Genomic DNA, 19,498 nt, shown 5'->3' with positions numbered 1-19,498 from the left:
ATACTAGCTAAAGTAACTGTAATTTAAATTCATGACGTAATCATAGCTGTAACACACACTTTTAAATGATGTAGCATTAAGTGTATTTATTGCCATATTGAGGTAAGATAGGTAAGATAATTTGTTCTGGGCAGTGTTTCACAATTATCTAAGGTATTGCATCACATAGGCAAATACTTTGTTATATTCAGAAGTCACAGTAGTAACCAAAGCCACAGTTACAGCTAAAACTGCAACTGTTGTTGGAGCAGCAAGTTGTGTTTTTGTGCCAGTTGCTCAGCAAGCTATAAGTTAATAATAAGTGCTGACAGAGTGACAAGAAGTGTCCCTTTTGAGACTTTTTCCATTTGCAAGCCACAAATAGTGTATTCTTTGCAACCATTGGCACCTGTAGCTGAATTACTGGCAGACATCCATTAACTGAATGGCCAAAACAGATATCATATGCTATAGCTGCAAATTTCCCAAACTGTGCATCAAAAGAAAAGTTGACATCTTGTCTATAGCTTTTATATCAGTTTATCTTTCATTAAGTTAATGTTGTGTAAGACTTACCTTCCCTTAAGATACTTAATTCCAATATTTAATTCCCAATAAGATATTTTATCTCTGTCTTTATATTTGCTTATTGTCTCTCTATATCAGTCAGAATTTTATTTAATTCAGCTAAAATAACATGTGAGGAACTAACAACAAAGGCTCAGTATCCTGATATGCCAGCAACTCTTTTATTATCTTCACTTCATCGGTCTCTTGTCTGCTCCACTCTGTGTGTGCATTTTTATCAGATTGTATTTTTTATTATTTAAATCAAGCCTGATGTCGTCCACAAATAAGAATGATCTGCTGTCTTTTGTTCACAGTAAACAATATAGCTTATAATTTTTCCAGTGGTATTGGATTGATACTTACTACTGGCTTATAGCCAAAGACAAGGTGACTGTATCGATATCTGGACTAAAATGTTGGATCCATGCTTCCCTGATAGTGGGATTTAGTGCATCACAGTGTATTTTGTATTTTGAGGGTACCAGTAACATGTTCCTTTTTAATAGGTCACAAAAGAGCAGGTGTCGGGATCAAATATGAGATGAAGTTAATCAGATCTGTGACTACCATAGACATACTGTATATACTGGATCTGGCTAAGTGTGAGCAAAATCCTTTCTGTGTTTTTATATGAATATCTGAACAGGACCTCGCATATAATGATGTGAAGGAAACAATTAAGGAATCATCAGAAATATTATTATTTGCGTAACTAATTTCATTACAATCTGTGAAAGATGCAACACGTACATGTCACACAGAGCATCAGATTTTTTATGGTACTCTATATAATAAGAGGTTTACCAAGGACATAAGATATTTAGCTTGATACACTGGTTTAATGTTACTCAGAAAAATTAGAGGGAATTAAAGCTGACCACTGCTGTTTGTTGTTAAAGACAATTGTAGGGGTAATTCCTGGATTATCTAAATGTGATGGCACAATCCACACTAAAACCAGTTGTATGGGGCCAATAGTTAATAATACAATTAATCAGAAATAAATACTGTGCTGAAAATTATCTTAGATAACATTGGCCAGAATTTTTGAGCATTTAGTCAGTGGCTTGTGCTGTATATAGAGGGAATTATGTGCGACGTTTTACTGCATAAGTCTAAAGATAATTGTGTATTTGAAAAACAAAACAAAAAACTCCTTCATGCTGACTGAAGATCCATGTAGATTCAGTTCTTATTCAAAAGTAGCAATTCTACAGTGTAATAATAATCTTCTAGAAAGTTTCCACTTAACAAAATCATAAATACAATAGTATAAGCGTTGAAAATGTTGAAAATATAGGCATTTACAGTAAAGACACTCATTATGCAGAACAGCTATATAGAAACCATTTATATGATATTATTCAGTCATCTACTAATACATTACATAAACATTAATGCCCTTATGTTCCACTTTTATGTTGAAACTGGAGCAATTTTGTATTACTTCATGCCTTTTTGTGTTTAATCTTTAGTAACATTGCATCAGTTATATACAGCAAAAAACAACAAAAAACAACTATAAGTAACAATTTTTACAGCAAAGTAAAGTGGAGTATCAGAATATTTATACACTTAAAAATGGAAAAACGTTCACTGATTCAGTGGCTTTGGGATGGAGGGAGCACTCTATATTCCTAGAAGTGTGGGCTGGGTGGGGGTGAAAGGGCACCCCCAGCTCCTTTTAAGACACGCCCCTGGAGAAAGCTATCAATTTACAGACGTTTAATGACTACATGTATATGACACTAGAACCACTGTGGGTAAAGTATCTCCCCAAATACACTTTCTCTGGTGCTGACTCTTCATTGTTGTGTTACTAACCCCGTCTGTTTGAGGTTTTTATCTTCCATTTACTGTTTCTGTGGCACTCTTTAAAATTGTAGCCAATTCATTTAAATTTCTGCTTTGTATTCCTGCCTCTAAGTAAGTACAAACTGACGGGTCACTCTGTAATCAACTCAAAAAAAGAAAATAATACAGTGTATTTTATACATTCACGCAGAATGTTTGTAGAATACGCGCGTCCTCTTTCACTTTTTATTTCGGCTTTAACGTGCTCGGGTTCCAGCGGAGAAGTTATCAGCGCAGAGAGCAATTTTCCCATGCAAAAAAGCCCAAAAATTAAGTGTACACTTTTTTTTTATTATCGTCGTGTATAGATGTTCCAATGATGGAACTATACCGCCAGTCAAAATATTCATGCACTCAGGACGTTTTTTTTTTTGTGTTTTTTAAAATATTTTTTGCATCCCCGGAGACTTTCAATATATCTTGTTGCTTCATGTTTGGTCACTCCAAAAAGTACGTTTTGGAGAAGCATACTTATTTGAGTATTGCAGCAGAAACAAGTCTACAACACGCTGTCTATACTGAAAACACTGTTGAAAATAACTGGTCTGCTCAAAGGAATATTTATAATCTGACTCCGGTCAAATAGACCTGAAACTAGTCTAGATTAGCTAGGGAACCAATATTGGTACCAAGGCAGCAATTTCAGTGAGTGGAAATTCCGTTGTGTGCTACTTAAAACACTGGGACACTTTCCCACAGAACATTACAAAAACAGGGGGGCAGTGTAAATCTCAGTGAGGCTAAGATGGAACAAATTTGAAAATCGTGGAAATGATGTTAACTCTGTATTTACTCTTAGAACCATATTTTGAACAGTATTTAATATCATTTTTAATACAGCATTTTGTGAACTGCTTTGGGACTCCTGACAACAATATAACCATTTTAGGTCGCAAACAATTTTAATCCATTGTAATTGTATCTTAACCTGTCTATTTCTTGGTCTTTACGTTGACCTTGCCCCACCTTAACCCAGCTCCTTTACCCAGATAAACAAATAAATAAATAAGTGATGAATTTGTGACTAATTTGATGAGATGTAATGCTTTTTCAGTACCGGGAAAAAGGGTTTAAAATAAAACGCTGAATTTCTTTTCCTAATAAATCGTGTTTTCCACACATGGTTTTTAAAAATGCAACACTACAGGCTTAACAGACCTTTCAGAAAAAAAGAGTGGCAATTTGGAGTACCACCTTAACTAGAACCAGAGTGAAGAACCACTGAAAGAATCACTCTAAAACCTATAAAAGCAATTTCCAAAAATAATTGAGAACATGTTTCAATACATATGCATGAAAAGGGGATTTTCCATACGACCGACTCACATGTTCATGTAATTGATTGAGGGGATGACCCGCTATATTAAATGTTATTTGAGAACCATCAAAACGCGCAAAATTGCAAATTACCCAGCTTGTATCTGAATTAATACCCCATTCATCATCATTATGAGTTGATAAGTTAATTTAACCATTTCATTCTGTCTTAATGAGCTATAGTTGAATTAATGCCATGTAATATATGAAAGTAACATTTGAACAGAGGCAATGATTTGAGACAAACAGAGCAGAGACTACTTTAGAAGCATAATGGTGGCATAAATCTCATCAGGCTCCCGTTTGTGGTGTGCGTTTAATCCAAGAGTTTGGAGAAATATGTTAGCTAAATATGAAAACGTCTACCTCAAAGATGCTTTTTGGTTGTTGCTGTCTTGATAGGTTTCGCCACCATTTTAAATAATAGCTGGGAAGTCACTTTTACTGTATCATATATGTTTTATATACGCTCAGCTGGAGTGCACGCTACAATGGACTCGGGTTTATGCTTTTAAACCTACAATAGTAACAAAATAGCTGTTTTAGTTCCCAGTTGGCTCACTGAAGACCCAGCTGAGCTGCCAGTCCGTTATGTGGCGTTGAACGACTATTTGACCACAGGGCCGTGTGTTGTCTTCTAGTTCCACCTTAAATGCGTTTTGGCCCCGCTTGCTCCCTGTAGTTTAGGTTTTTTGTCCTCCCGCAGCAGCTGTCACCCTGCATTACTCGCAGTCAGCTAAATGAAACATTATTCTAAACATATGCATCGTAATCAGTCCGGTCACACTTACAAGAACACGCGTTAATAAGGCAATCAATCACTCTGGAACAAGCAAGTTGTTCTGTAACAGCTCATAAACAGTGTGTAATGAAGAATTGGAGGTTAGCATGACACGGCGCTGATCAGATAATCAATGTCAAAGATGCGATGAATGTCAGTAAATGTAGTTTTCATGTCGTTTCTATAAAATCCTCAATTTACAACAAGCAGTTCAATTACCCTGAAAATACAGTCAATTAAATAGGGGTGATTGGACAGTAGCTGCAGGATCATCGATCTTTGCATTTCTATTTCGCTGGTGGACATTTTAATTTGGTTTTTCTATTAGCACTGAAATAAAGAAAATATAAAATATATTAAACAACCCAAAAGATTTATTTTCTTGTCAAAAACCATTCAGTGAAGGTGACAGACAGTCCTCTGCATTATGATGAATTCTCTTTTTCTGTCTTGCACATTGGATACAAAACTAATCGTGTTATTGTGGACAGTGTTTTTCTGGCCTCTGTCTTTTCCTTTTTACACCTCCATCTATCTCAGTGCCTTTGTTGCATGGGTTGCAGCCCTCTCTTTAGTAAAGAGCAAGTAAACCTGGTGATATATCACGCCCATATTTGCTCCCCTAATCCTATTTCTTTAATGGGGACGTTCAAAAAAGCAACTTATCTTGAAGTCCCCTGGGGGCATTCTGGTGTAGGCTATATTTAACCAAGTGCAATTAACGACAGTATCAGCTTGTATCATTTAGAGGTAATGTAAAAATAATGGTAAATTATAGGGCCGGAATGACCCGTGATGGCAGGCCTCATATTCCCTGTAGCTTTCCACGTATTTTTAATTAATGTTAGACTGGGTATAGATATGGTGCAGCGGCACTTAAATAAGCCTGTGCCTTCAATGTCGCTATAAGCATACGCAGAAAAAATGTTTACATTATTTTAAGCAGTTAAATTCAAAATTAATCATAATAATTTGTAGCATCCAGGGTTACAATTATTTTTTAAAAATGTGTCATTCATGTGAAGAAACGGAAATGTGTAAAGACTTTTTTTTATTTACTTTCCAAGAACAAACACGATCAATAAATAACATAATTTACATTTCATATTGCACATTTTTTTCAAGTTAAAATATTTAAATTCATACAGTCATTGATATTTTAAATACAGAGATATAGAGTTATAACAGAGACCATGGGGACAAAGGCCAGTAGATTTTTCCATTTAATTTCAGTGCCCGTTTATCAGCCCTTCCAAGCCTCTTTTGAGTGGATCATAAGAATTTTTCTCCATCTCTATAGTAAATGTATAAATTTGCACGAAAAAACAAACAAACAAACCCCCAAAACAGGTCATGAGTTTGGACCATTGGTGAATTTACAAGCCAGTTTGTTGGCTATGGGATCCAGTGTTTTAACATTTAAAAAGAAACATTCAACAAGTCACAAAATAAATTAAAAAAAAGTTTTAAAAATAGCCTACCATCCACATTTCGTGGTACATTTTTCCGGATCAATATTTCAGTTTTAAGCTATCAGTAGGACTATTTGGAAAATATTTAACGATTTACAGTTCACATGTTTTATAATTAACATATTGGTGATGTCCCAACAGGAACAACTAAAATGCACATAGCCATTTTACAGGCGCAGACAGATTGTAAAGCCAGGCTATTTTATCTGAACTCTCGCCTTGCTCCGTCCCGTCATTGTGGGTGAAGAGGTCCTATAGGGATTAGATAGCCCACGTATGAAAATACTGGATTGATATAATGAGGTGCAGCAATGCAAATAAAAGAGACTGATATATCGAGGTATCTGCCATTATCAGAAAAAATCAAAGGGTCCTGGAAAGCTACTTTGTGTGTAATATTTTATAACCGTCCATGTGTCAGATACAGCATCCTCATACAGTGCGTTCTGTGTGCCAGGACTGTCGCTTTGTTCCAGGTCTTTTGTATGTCTAATGACTTCCCTCCGCGGGTTGTTAGCACTTGACAGCGGGTCTCAAAACGAGGAACTTTCTTACAGTCATGTATTCAAAGGAGCTCCATCTAGGTACATGATTGGCAATTTTTGTCATGATCCTCTCATTATTAACATAAAACTTGACGCGAAAGACGCGGTGCAAAATTATATGCACCTTCTAGCTGATTAGAGGTGTCCCTATAGAGCCGAGGCTGGGTGTTGGAGAAGCTATTGCTGCCAAAATCTCAGTCTATTAGACCTATAGTGAAGAAAGATATGCTGCTGGGCAGAAAAGTAGACCGTCTGCTATATCTAAATTTAGATAAGCATGATTAGTTCACATTTTTATCCGAAAACTAAAGGAGCCGAGATAGCCAAGGCTGGGTTTGTCACACAGAGTATTGGACATTTAAGTTGAAGTTTATGTTTTCATTTGGGGAAAAAATATAAATATGATACATTTATTGAGGCAGTGGGACATTATTAAATAAAAAAGCTAAAATGTTTTTTTCTCCCCTCAAATGTGTAAATTAATCCAGTAGCTCCCGTAAAAATAGTTCAACACACGACCATAAGCCTTTAAAAAAGTTACTAGCTGCAAAATTTTCAGAGTTTTGGGTATCAGTGTTTGTTTTAATAAAAACAGTCTCTTCCAGTTGAATCACTTTTAGACTTTTAATCTTCGAGTGTCGGTGTGTTTATGATACCGCCTAATGCATCGCCCAGGTGGGACTCCCCATTTAAAGTAGTAGGCCTAATACCCCCACCCCACCCCTAAAAGTAGGACTGGAGCAAAATAGGAAACGGTCGCGTTGGCTGCGTGATCAGTTATCTGTTAAGTGAAGTTTCTTCTCGCTGGTCTGGTGACGGGACTGAAGTTTTACTTAGAACCGCAGCAGAATACGGCAAAAATCCACTCTCGGATCTTTGCCCGGAAGCTGTGCAGGTAAAGTCAGCGCTGGCGCTCCTGGAGCCCAATGCGCTTGCCGCCTGGCTGCTGTGGCAGCTCAGGCACGAACAGGGCCCGGTGGCTGACGGAGCGCTTACCGCAGCTGCCGCGGCCGCGGCCGCAGCCGCCGCGGATGCAGCGGCCGAGCTATTCAGGCCTGCAGGCGACTGGTAGAGTCCCGGGTGCCTGAAGCTGCATAGAAGCTCTGGCCGTGAGTATGGGTGGGAGAGCGCTCGGAAGGTATCGAGGGGGCGGATGGAAGTGGCGAAAGGTGACGAGGCGGCACCGGTGGCGGCGGCGGCCGCTGCTGCTGCCGTGACACCGACGTGCGGGTAGTAATGTAGAGGCATGTGCGAGTGGAAAGGGTAAGGTAGACTTCCTGTAGCTGCCGCGTGCGTCATCATGTAAGTGTAGAAGCTAGGGTCTGCTGGATGGGGCCAGGACATCGCCAAACGCTGCCTTTTATCCTTCATCCGCCTGTTCTGGAACCACACCTGCACACAGAGTCAAAACAAGCCCCATATTGAAGCTGCCATGTTGTTTTCAAGCTCAGACCTCTGAAGAGCTGAGCTGGACAGACACGTTACCTGCGCTGATTTCAAATGTTTCATGCAAATGTTCTCGAAGTAATGATCGGCTTATTGCAGTATTATCAATCCGTTAAAGTAAAGGGGGGTATATTGTTTTGCACTTATTCTTGTTTTAATGGATTAATGTACAAATTACTTGGATCCATAACGTAAAATTTGTCACTATCCACATCTTTAGCTGTTTAGTAAAATCGCATTTTGTGTGAGTGTGTGCAAGATAAAATAAATTAAAAAAATGTCTGCACCATTTTATGCGCACGAATAAAGATAACACGGCCCCTGTTTTAAACTGCAGAGTATTTTCACTGTTGCTATTAATGTGTTTGCTTTTAAATAGTCACATCATTGCTTTCCATGCACAAAAACACGTGCACGTCACACACAACGCGCGCGCGCACACACAGAGGAATATTTATTCAAGCTTAATTTTGCAACGTACCTTAATTGTAGTTTCGGGCAAATTTAGCGTCGCCGCTAACTCACATCTTCTCGGTCTCGAAACATAATTTTCCCTGTAAAACTCTTTTTCCAGTCTTGCGATTTGTTCTCTGGTGAAAGCAGTCCGATACCTTCTGACTTGATCGGCATTTGAATTGTTTGATCCCACCGTTGAATTACCGTTCATGTTCTGGAGGGAGTTTGAGCTTGTGTTGGAAGATCCAGAGCTACTGTCTGAAAAACCTGAAAATTAAAACAATAAATAAAAAATAAAACTTTCGCAGTAATAATAATAAGATTAATACTAATACTAATAATAGTAATTCGGCTTTACTTGTGAGTGGGCCTACCGGATTTCACAGTGTAGTAGAATAACAAGACGTTTGTGTAACAAATAATAATAATAATAATAATAATAATAATAATAATAATAATAATAATAATTTAGGGTTTTGGTTTGGAATTTTTTGTCCTTGGATAAAATAAATAGTCGACAATAACAACAATAATAGTAATGTTCATGTCCAAAATGATTGCCGAGAGAAAAACTGATGAAAATAAAATCTTACCTTTATTGTTTTCCTTGTGCTGGCTCGGGGAGCGATGCGCAGGGCATCCCACTTCCACATCACTGTTAATATCTGATTCTTGCGAAACTTCGGAGTAAAGGCTCATTTTCTTCCTGCTTTCTGACGAGGAAATCTCCGCCGAGGAAGAATTTTCACTGCCGTGGTGTGTACCGAAAAGACTGTCAATTTCAAATTTGCTTTTCGTCGGGATGTCCCCAAGATTTCCATGGAGGGAAGCGGAAGTTATTCTCGGGCTTAGTCGTCCGCCGTGCTGGGAGTTTTCCAGGGCCTCCAGCACTGAATTTCCAGGCGTGTCTGCGAGCCTCTTCCCGGCGACAGGACTGTGGAGACCTCTCTCCATCAATATCATCTCTTTTCTTATCCTCTCCATCATTAAGCCGTGGAAGACGACGACGAAGAAGAAGAAGAAAAAAAAGCACACACACACACAGACACACACACAACACTTGTCCAGGGGGCTGGAGCACCAATGAGTTGTGTCGGAGCTAAATCCGCATGCAACTCCTGCAACTGTGTCTAAATAACTGTCTCTAAACCTTTTTATAAGCAAGACGCAAAAATGAAAGAATCTAAACGCAATCGACGAGCGACTGCTCAAAATGAGCCGTGCATCCTCCCCACAGCAGCAAAATGTCATTCATCAAAAGTGGCTGCTGTTCGTTGTTAAAATGCTGGGCTGACGTTGCTCCAATGATCATTTATTGTAACAGGTTTATAAGCAAATAAATAGGAGAGGGCTGTCACTTGATGATGGAGGCGGCCTTCGGTCAGACGAATAATATCCAAGTGGAGAGGAAGAGAGAAGTGAGGAGCGAGGTGCTTGTCCCTGGGTTGATCTCTGAGTCTGTTGTAGATCGCTCTTGGGTTTGGCCTCTTGGGTGAAATTGACAGTCTGATTAATAAAATGAGCGAGGCAACATTTCCCTCTTCATTTAGGAATATTATTATGCTTTGATTCTCCATTGTTTGCCTCCTCTCTTCCAGCCCTCCCCCTCCCTAATCATTGTTCTTTTTTTATTCCTTTTATTCCCCTTTTTTCTTTTATATATATATTTTTGCCATTTTTGCGACTTAATCAGAATGCGAAGTGCAATCAGATTAAGCTGGAAAGCAGTGACGTGAGAATAAGAGTGTTATTCTTCAGATAGTGTTACGTTGATGATTTGTTTTATTTTATTATTATTTTATTTTATGAAGTATGTGTTTTTCTCCGTTTTTGGGGGGACTTGCACCCAGCTCTTTAATCGTGAACGACACATTTCGTTGCGATAATCGCGCCTGGATTTTCTATTTATTTATTTTATTTTTTTTTTTTTTTACAGCAGCACACACAAACAGTTATCAGTACACATAGTATGAAGGCTGCTCGTTAACACAAGGCCACTTTTAAAATTAATTTAGCCAAATTGGGTCTATATAAGCTTTTATGATTTGACGATCGAAACGTCGCTGTTGTAATAACAGCCGTTTCGTTACAGCTAATTCTCGTTACGTTTCCCTCGTTCGTTTTGATTGACTTATGCATTAAATTCATCTGAATTACTCAGATTTCATATCTTACACAGCCATTTCTGGCATTTTAGGATGTCTTATCTAATTGAAGTATTATATCCAGTTTTTAGTCCGTTTCAATCGTTTCTGTTGAAAGGTAGTTAGGGTGTATTCATAAGACAATTACAGAAAAGTATTTAACATATTAACTGTATGTGAGCACATAACACCCGTGCTTGGACTAGTTTGTCGACGTGAAAACACTATAAAGGCGCCCTCAGATAATCCTATGCGCGTCCTCTGGCGCCTCCTGCAGGTTTTAATTTTAATTGCATTGAAATGAGACGTTGAATGGATGTTTGGTTGTAGTTTAAGTCCTGACTTGTGTCTGGCCAGCCAATACTAGTGTCTATGACAATGGTTTAATAGATCAATACTGTAATGAGCCTACCACAAGAGTATTATAAAACAGCTGCAAGCAGCTGGAAACTGAAAGAGCTTTATTCCTATTTTACAGTGTCCTCTGTATTATCAAGAATATAATGGAGTTAATCAGCTGACTGTGGGCTATAATATATTTGTATCACTTGCATTGTGTTGCAGTTTGAAAAAGAAATCATTCACCCAACCCATGTTTTGTTGTATTATTATTATTTTTCAGTAACTAACAGTGAAAGCGTGACTAAGTATCAACATGGCAGCATCAGCACCCCCTTTTTCGTTTGTTTTATCCACACAAGTCATAATCATTTAATCAGGGACCCAGCCCACTGTTTAACTGCTGTTGATTTTATTTTTATGTTTTACAACCTGCAGTAAAAGACCAACTAATTAAATTTACACAAATCTAAAGCAAGTTACATGCATTTGTTATACTGTCTGGGAACACAATATGTTTAAAAAAAAATACAAATATTGTTAAACTGAAATAAGACACTGAAATGCATTGTTCCCCCAGAGCTTTGGGAATTTACATGTAATATAATTAGATAATTTGCATATGCACTGCTTTAATTCTGCAGCTGATGGATCTTTTTATGAATTTTTTTTAAGTGTGTGTGTTGGTTGGAGGTTGGGCATAAAAAATGATATGCTTAATATGTGCATGAATACAAATGACATGTAGAAGACAGGAAAGGTTTGGATGTGCAGCTACTGCTGTGCGACTCTTCCACAGGCACCATCCAACAAAAGAGAGCTAGTCCTACAGTGCAAAAGTTTATGTACTATAAAAATGTAATTTGTAATCTGTAATTTTGGCAAATTTCAGAGAAATAGACCAAATCTTTTTCTTCTGTACATAAAAAAAATCTGTGACAGAAAATAAATCTTGCCACTGATTTGTTTGATTAAATTTTCCTTTGAAGTTCAATTTTATTAAGTCACAGTCATCTTGTTGCGAGAGTGCAATTACATATATAATTCTTTTTTTAAAGTTATACACCTTTACCTTCTTTTATGACAGGAGTTAGTGTTAATATCCATGCACAGTGTGGAGGAATAAGCATTCCCTCACTTTTCTGCTACATTTACACTCGGACATGAAGGCTTTAATGTGGATGACTTGAGGTGACTCTGAAGGTTTTCCTCAGCAGTTGATGCATTGCACAGATGCACATGTGTTGAGTTATCACATTTCATGACTTAAAGTGTGCAGCTGCACTGAGAACCAGAGCTCTTTCACACAGAATTTACCTATGTACATATGTTGGGAACATTTGGAGCCTATAAATATAAACCTGCAGCTTTCATAGTATTAGCCAAATCACCGGGTGGAAAGCAAGGCTGCAGTTGTGCTGATGAAAGGTTATATGTTGTTTCTCTCCTTTTTTTGTACTTTACAGTTACGTTTCTCTGTCATGTGGAGTCACCATGCACACAATTTCTGTGTGTTTTTATGTGCAAGGGATAGCTTGTTTGGACAAAGAGTTTCTTCAGGTATTGATCGATTACTTCTCTCTTCATTGATAGATAATTAGGGTAGTGAAGGTGAGGTCTGGTAGAAAATATGTGTAATCAAAGATTTTGCTATCATTGTGTGTGACGATATCTACTCGCAATTTCATAGTAGCAAAGGTATCCTTTGTTCTTATGTGAAAGAAATTTTCAGACATTGTGATTGTTAAGAAGATTTTCCATTTGTGAACATAATTAACTTTTTTTTTTTTTTACTGTAAAGTAAGGTAAAAACAGATATTCTGGAATCTGGAAAAAGTATAGGAAACAGCATCTTATAGAATGGGATAAAATGCAATCAGGTGAATAAAAAAAGTTCATATTGCTTGACTTGAATAAGTTATTTATTTATTCCGGAGAGCAAACATTGATTAAATGTGCCATTTCTTTTGCCTATTACAGTGGACAGAAATGACATTGATGCAATAATGTTATATCAAAGTATGCATTGTGGAGTGTGAAGCAATAAAAAGCACAAATGAGTTTAACAGCTAATAAATTGTTCACATGTTTAGTGTCGATGAGTCACAAGACACAGAAAAAGCATAAGATCAGATTTAATGCATGTACAGTTAAACTCAAATAAACTAGGGACTCGGGACTGGTGACCATCCTGCACTGGGGTCACACAGTGGCAGTGGTGCTTAAGAGTTGTACAACATCAGTCTTCAAACTTTACATCTGCAAATGTTGCTACAGTATGCAATGCACAATTGGAGTGTTAACACATTAGAAACCTGTTTCCAAAGAGATGGACAGATATATAAACACCTGCCCAAGCACACAAAACTACCTTTGTGGTAGTTACTCTTCAGTGGTGTCACCACACAAACATACAAAGATAAACAGACATTAGAAACACAAAACCGAACATTTATTTTCACATTGTGCTAAAATTTCAGAAAAACGTGTCTGTTTTAATAAGTCAGAAAATACAAGTGTGGGCAGAGAGGAAGAGTCTGGTGGAACGGACATGGGACAAGCTGTCATTTCTTAACTAAGACACCTGCCAATTAAGCTTACATGCTTTGAATATTTCCCCATAATCTCTAATATCAACTTTGTGAGATGATGGATTTCAAACTGGATAATGAACCACAGACCATAAAACATGGGAGAAGTTTGGGGAGTTTCCCAGTTAACCTCAGTAGATTTGTGTGTATCAGTATTCCTCTAGTGACCATTAGTGGAACTGCATTTTCGCGGCTCTTAAGTGGCTTCAGTTGGCCCCTGATCAGTGGACATTACCTTCTAAAAAATCTTCTTATACCTCGAACATCTGTTAATTGTTTTTGCATTAAAGAGGAATTTATTCAATGAAGAGTGAAAGATAAATACATGATGACACACACATAAAGAATAAAAAAAATTACACAACAAACCTATAAAAAACAAAGGTTAGTTGGTTATTAAAATATGATCCACAGTGACAAAAATTTCACATTTGCAGTTTGAAGTGCAATAGATGAAGAATGAGTCATTTTCCCATTACATTCAGACTGAGCAAATGCACTTGGCATTGGAAAATTATTGATCCATCCTGGCACCACAGTCTAGGTAGTTATCTTGATCCATGGTAAAACAATGTCTAGGTGAAGAATACAAAACGAGCACCCAGGGTATTGCTAAGAACAATTCTCACAACTGAATAAATGTTAACAAATGCTAGCAAAGATTTACTGGTACTTGTTTTCTCCTCATCGCATCTCAAGCTCTTGCACAAAAAATAATATGTGAAACATACAAATGTGATAGTAGAATATTAAGTTAATAAATCCTAGATATTGTTTTGATAACCAGGGAGTAAATCCGAGGCAACTGAAGGATTACTAATAGCCTATATTAGAGGTGAACAATAACACGAGGCTGTAAAATAATGTACCTCCATCAATGATCAAAGATGCTGAGCTTACTTGAAATAATAATCAAAGTGACAAATATACTGAGCTATGTGGGACACCAAATCATCATGTATGTGTAGGATTGTGTGTGATATTAGTCATTCATAAAATCAAGAGAATTAAAGTGTGATATTGTAAAAGAGTGTTAACTCACTTGTGTAGGCAATTCTCTCAGCTTTTTAAGAACTTCCTGTGCTTAGTGCTTTATTTTTTGTTTCAACACTTGAAGTATGATAACATGGGGCTGGTTTTGCAGACAGGGTCAGTGATAGATAAAGTTGTTTCACATGATCCTCCTCCTTTTAAAATGTGCAGAAGAGAGAACCACTTACACCATCATTAGTGCTTCTGATATTGCTAAAACAATCCATATACACTGTTAAAACGACTTTGTAGACTTCTTTCTTGAAGTGAGAGGTCCATCTAGTGGCGCTATCTTGTGAATGCAGTTGCATAACAAAGGGGAGCATATTATGTTGTCCTAATCGACCATATTTGAAAGCCACATTGTCCCACAAGTCGAGTTATGATGCATTATTGCAAGTATTTCGATGCTTGCTTATTATTTATTTATTTATTTTGCTTTAACTAGTCAACCAGGTTAAGATTATACAGGACGTTTTGAGTGAGAGATGAAAGCCATGATGAAACATTCACATTTAAACCCTCTGCTTCGTTGATACAAAACATGAGCATTTTCCGGTACTTTTATTTATGCTTTTAAAAGCCATTAAAAGGAAACACTGTACCGGAATCATGTAAATATGTTTTTTTTTATCTAAATTGTTGAGAATTTTCGTCTTTTCCTGATGTCATTAAAGCAATACTTTTACCACGCCCCACCTCATCTATCAACTCTACACACACAAAAAAGACCAAAGACAAAAAGAAACAATTTGTCAGTAGTGAGAAAATTGACTGCAATCTAAACAATGTGGCAAACTAAATGTTAAATAACACAGTAGTAACTGTTTTCCACCATAAAACTTACAACTTTTGTGATGTATGCTGGAAACTATCCCCACCCTTGTTTTGGGACCACTTTTTGAAATGTTAACTGTGTCATTTCTTTGCAGTGCTTTCGTGGCACGTTTATACAAAATCATGACTGCACTGGAGATAAAGTTATAATGCAGCATCAGCACCGTCCTTATAACATAGGGTAGCTTTTATAGCCCAATGCATATGAGGCATTTTAACGATTTTTCACCATCAGTAAATTAATTGTGACGCAGCATATTTGAGAAGAAACTGTGACTCCAAGCTCCAAAAATACACACCACTGATGTATTTGAGTCAGCACACCTAATTTTTAAAGACAGTGATCCTTTTCGGTAGCCCCATTAAAATACAGAAAACAGAAAAAAAACAGCAACCTCATTTGTGGGAGTACTATCCTCGAAGGAACTCTTGGTTCAGGTCCATTACTTCAGATAATTCTATTGAAAGGCACCAGGGTGTCAAGTGTTCCCAAATGAACGCGACAGTTTCTCAGAATATAATCAGCTTTTTCTCCGATGCAACATCTCACGTTATTATTTCTGTTAAGGTGACCGGAGCTTTATATTTTACATAATGGAAATTTAAGCTGAATGTAAGTCTACAGTCTCTTAAATTTGCTATATTTTTATGTTTATTCATTTTTAAAATTTTATTTTTACTTCCAATGACTCTAAATTGCTGCGAAATTACTCAGAAAAAAACTTAGAAATAACTGCGAAAATTCAGTGTAGCATTTCTCAGCCATGAGAACTTGAACGAGGGAAGCAGCAAGTTTATTACCAAGGACAATAGACGGCGGATAGCCCTCAAAGGAAAACAGCCAGACTGGAAACAGCTAGACTGAGTATCCTCAGTTTGGCTCCTGACACCCTAAACACGAAGGACGAAGAACAGTAAATGACACTAAAACTCTATTTTGAAATTGTCGGAGTCTGGAATTTTGTGATTCTTGGCTGCAGCCGAAAGCTCACTTTTATAAAGCAAAACGTTTCCTAAATATAGGTTCACACACGTTTCATGTGCGTTATTATATTAATTTTCTAGCATTAAAGCTAGCATTTCTGATGACTGCTATCCATTTGCCCTCGATAGAAGCTGTGAACACCAGATTCTGGGCAACACTCGTACAAAACACGAACAATTCATGGGCGCAGGTAAAACCGTTCATCTGCACACACATAATTGTTCCTAATCCTAATATTTTCTTCTCAATTAGTTTTAGTCATATAAATAGTTGTAGTCACATTAAAATGATGATGTAATAAACGACAATTTTCAGATTTTTCTTTTTGACTTTTTCTTTGCTGAAGTTTCATTGTAGTGTCTCGTGAGTTACTCTGAATACTGAAAACACATGGCGCATGAGTCGTGCAAAAAAAGTGATGGCCGATGTCTGTGTGTGTTTTATTTCTAACATCGATAAAGAAGGGGTTATATATAAATTAAAGAACCTGTTTTGTAAGTATCTATAAGTATCTCTTCTGTGCTCCACGTTACAATCAATCGGAACCTTGTTGATAACTTCAAATATTTTTACAGAACTCTGTTTATGTTGCATTTTGCGCAGCCGTCTTGGCCAGATGTCGTGAAAAAGACATTTCTAATGTCATTTTTTCAGGTTTTGAGCTGGGTGAAGAAAATTTGTAATGAAGGTTTGAGAAGAATTAAGGTCACTTTGCAAAAAACCGATTGCAGCGCCTAAATTGTGACAGGAAGGTTCAAAATGCCTTCGAATCAAATGTGCGATATGTTTGAGATTTGACTGATTATAGGCCAACAAATTATTTACGACAGTTTAAATCTAAAACCTCGCATAGTCTATATTTTAAAAGTTTTTAAACTATGAAATGTAAAACAGAAAATGTATAAACTGCAAACCCTCCCCCCCCAAAACGTCTGATTTTATAACGTTTCCCTCTTTGGATGAAATAAATGTAACAGCGTCACTGGACTTTTAATTAATTGAAAAAACGTTGTTTTCAGTCTAACACATATAATTTTAATCCCTTAAAATCGGCTTTGTAAAACATCAGTTCATGTGATTGTTATATTTAGCATACCTAGGTACTGATGACGATGTAGACTCTGGAGACATTATCTCATGGTTCCTTTCCTGATAATCTTTTTTTTTTCTTCTTGCACAGGAAACCAAACACGACTCAAATGGTTACTGGAGATAAGCAAAGCTCCTACCGCAGTAAAAACATTACAATGGTCAGAGTAAAGACATAATGACACGATACAAAGGCTATATATGCATAATGTTATGCTGCCACCTATTGGATTAAAGCCGAAACATCTCACATAATCAAAACACTACAGGTTTATTAAAGCTTTTGTCTTTTATCTTGTATCAAATTAAACACATTCAGAAGCTTTGGCTTTAATGCTAAACATTTCCAGACATATCCAAAAAACCTGAAACAAAAGAAAATAAAAAAGATCACAGCGACAGGTTCAGCATGATTAAATGTTTATTTTACATTTTAGGGATGTTTTGTTTATTTATTCATAACCACAAAATCCTCCCTGTCGTCAGTGTCATTTAAAAAAAAAAATCAATTTCACGTCACAGGGGAATACTGTATCCAAGAAAAAAAATAAACAAATAATTTATATAAAACATGCAGTAATACCAAAGAAAATAGTGCAATATACTCCCCATGAATTACAGGCGTCCTTTCGAAAATAATATGGTATGGAGATATTATGGGTGTATTAGGAAAGCTGGTATAACGCACAATTACACCGTGTAGCTGAAGTATCCCACAACAGTACATTCCCACATATCCCAACAGTACGATCATAAATAAATACGGAAAACTACAAACAAAACCGAGGTTGTTCTAAATTTAGCCAAGCACTTGATATTACCAGAACAAATGTGCTACAAAATGATAGCAGACGGAAGTATTTTCCATTTTATGTAAAGGTACTAACATTTTTCAAGAATCTCAGTGTTATTTTGGCACAGTTGGGTTACAGCGTAGCATAATTTTACACAGAGATGAAGGCACCAATATTCTATAGTGAATTTCATATGTGACTTTATGGTGATCTTTAACTGGTGTGTTCAGATCTACCTACCTCAAGTTTCTTGAGCAAGTTTTGTCAAATAAATAAATAGATAGATAGACAGATAAATACAAATAATAAAAATAATAGACAAAAAATACTTCTCTAAAAGTCAGTGGGAATTTTCAATCATGCGTAACTTTATTTCTGTGCTTAGACCTTGGCTCTTTACCAGCGCAAATAAAGGGTATTTTGCAGGCATTACGAGGAAACCAGGGCTACAATCAAATATCAAATACAATGCCCTGCGTGCACTAAAGGTATGTGCCCCTTTATGTCCGTTTATCCTGATATAGTGGCATTGTGTATAAATACAGCACGCCAGGCAGGACGAATTCGTACTTCTTGTCTGCACAATTTAAGGTTTTTGCGTGCAATTTCAGTGAAAAGGTAGTTAGAATTATGGTCAGGGTTACTGGGCCTTTCATTGTGTCACATGAAAGGCAAAACGCAAAGTTATGCGCAAAGTTATCTATCTATCTATCTATCTATCTATCTATCTATCTATCTATCTATCTATCTATCTATCTATCTATCTATCTATCTATCTATCTATCTATCTATCTATCTATCTATCTATCTATCTATCTATCTATCTATCTATCTATCTATCTATCTATCTATCTATCTATCTAGCATTTCAGTGCTTCCATGCGCACATGCTACTGCATGAGTCAGCCCACACAATCAACTTGTTATCCTTGATATGTGCTTCACGGTGGCATCCCAAGTGCTCATGTTCTGTTCAGCAGCCGCTCGTGGCACTGAAATCATCGTCTAAAATCATATTTCTAAGTTTTTTTTTTCCGAGTAATTGCAAAGATTAAATGGTTGGTTGGAACCATTTCATTGCCCACCCGCCCAATACCAAAACATTTCCTCAAGGAGTATTTTGCTTTGCTGTATTGGAAGCAAGGGTGGGGGCGGAACAACATAGTTTACATATCACGTGACACTGTATTAACAAATCAACAATTACCTTCCCTTTATTCTTCAGGAGTTGCTAAAACGCTTGCAAGAAGCGTTTGAGGAAAGCTCC

At 36.9% G+C, this 19,498-nt stretch overlaps 1 protein-coding gene across 1 annotated transcript; it reads right to left on the bottom strand.

Moving 5' to 3' along the window:
- Positions 1-5,535: 5,535 nt before the first annotated feature.
- On the bottom strand, positions 5,536-9,718 carry evx2 (even-skipped homeobox 2). Its single transcript, XM_085435164.1, has 3 exons — positions 9,014-9,718; positions 8,446-8,687; positions 5,536-7,910 (listed from the first exon to the last, which is right to left on the bottom strand). The coding sequence occupies exons 1-3, from the start codon at positions 9,669-9,671 to the stop codon at positions 7,296-7,298; spliced, it is 1,515 nt and encodes a 504-aa protein (XP_085291290.1). The 5' UTR covers positions 9,672-9,718; the 3' UTR covers positions 5,536-7,295.
- Between the last annotated feature and the right edge of the window lie 9,780 nt (positions 9,719-19,498).

Source organism: Copadichromis virginalis, linkage group LG16 (assembly GCF_057382275.1).
Source record: "Copadichromis virginalis isolate Kocher_CV1m ecotype Utaka linkage group LG16, C_Virginalis_male_GT1.1, whole genome shotgun sequence".
NCBI classification, from domain to species: Eukaryota; Metazoa; Chordata; class Actinopteri; order Cichliformes; family Cichlidae; genus Copadichromis; species Copadichromis virginalis.
This window is presented reverse-complemented; position numbering and strand designations above follow the sequence as displayed.

Bases quoted from the DNA above. Each gene is read 5' to 3' on its own strand.
- evx2 (XM_085435164.1), bottom strand. From the start codon at position 9,671: ATGACATTTTGCTGCTGTGGGGAGGATGCACGGCTCATTTTGAGCAGT. The intron at 8,688-9,013 runs GTAAGATTTTAT...TTTAATTTTCAG, and splicing joins GCACAAGGAAAACAATAAAG to GTTTTTCAGACAGTAGCTCT. The intron at 7,911-8,445 runs GTACGTTGCAAA...CTCTGTGTGCAG, and splicing joins TGCCCGAAACTACAATTAAG to GTGTGGTTCCAGAACAGGCG.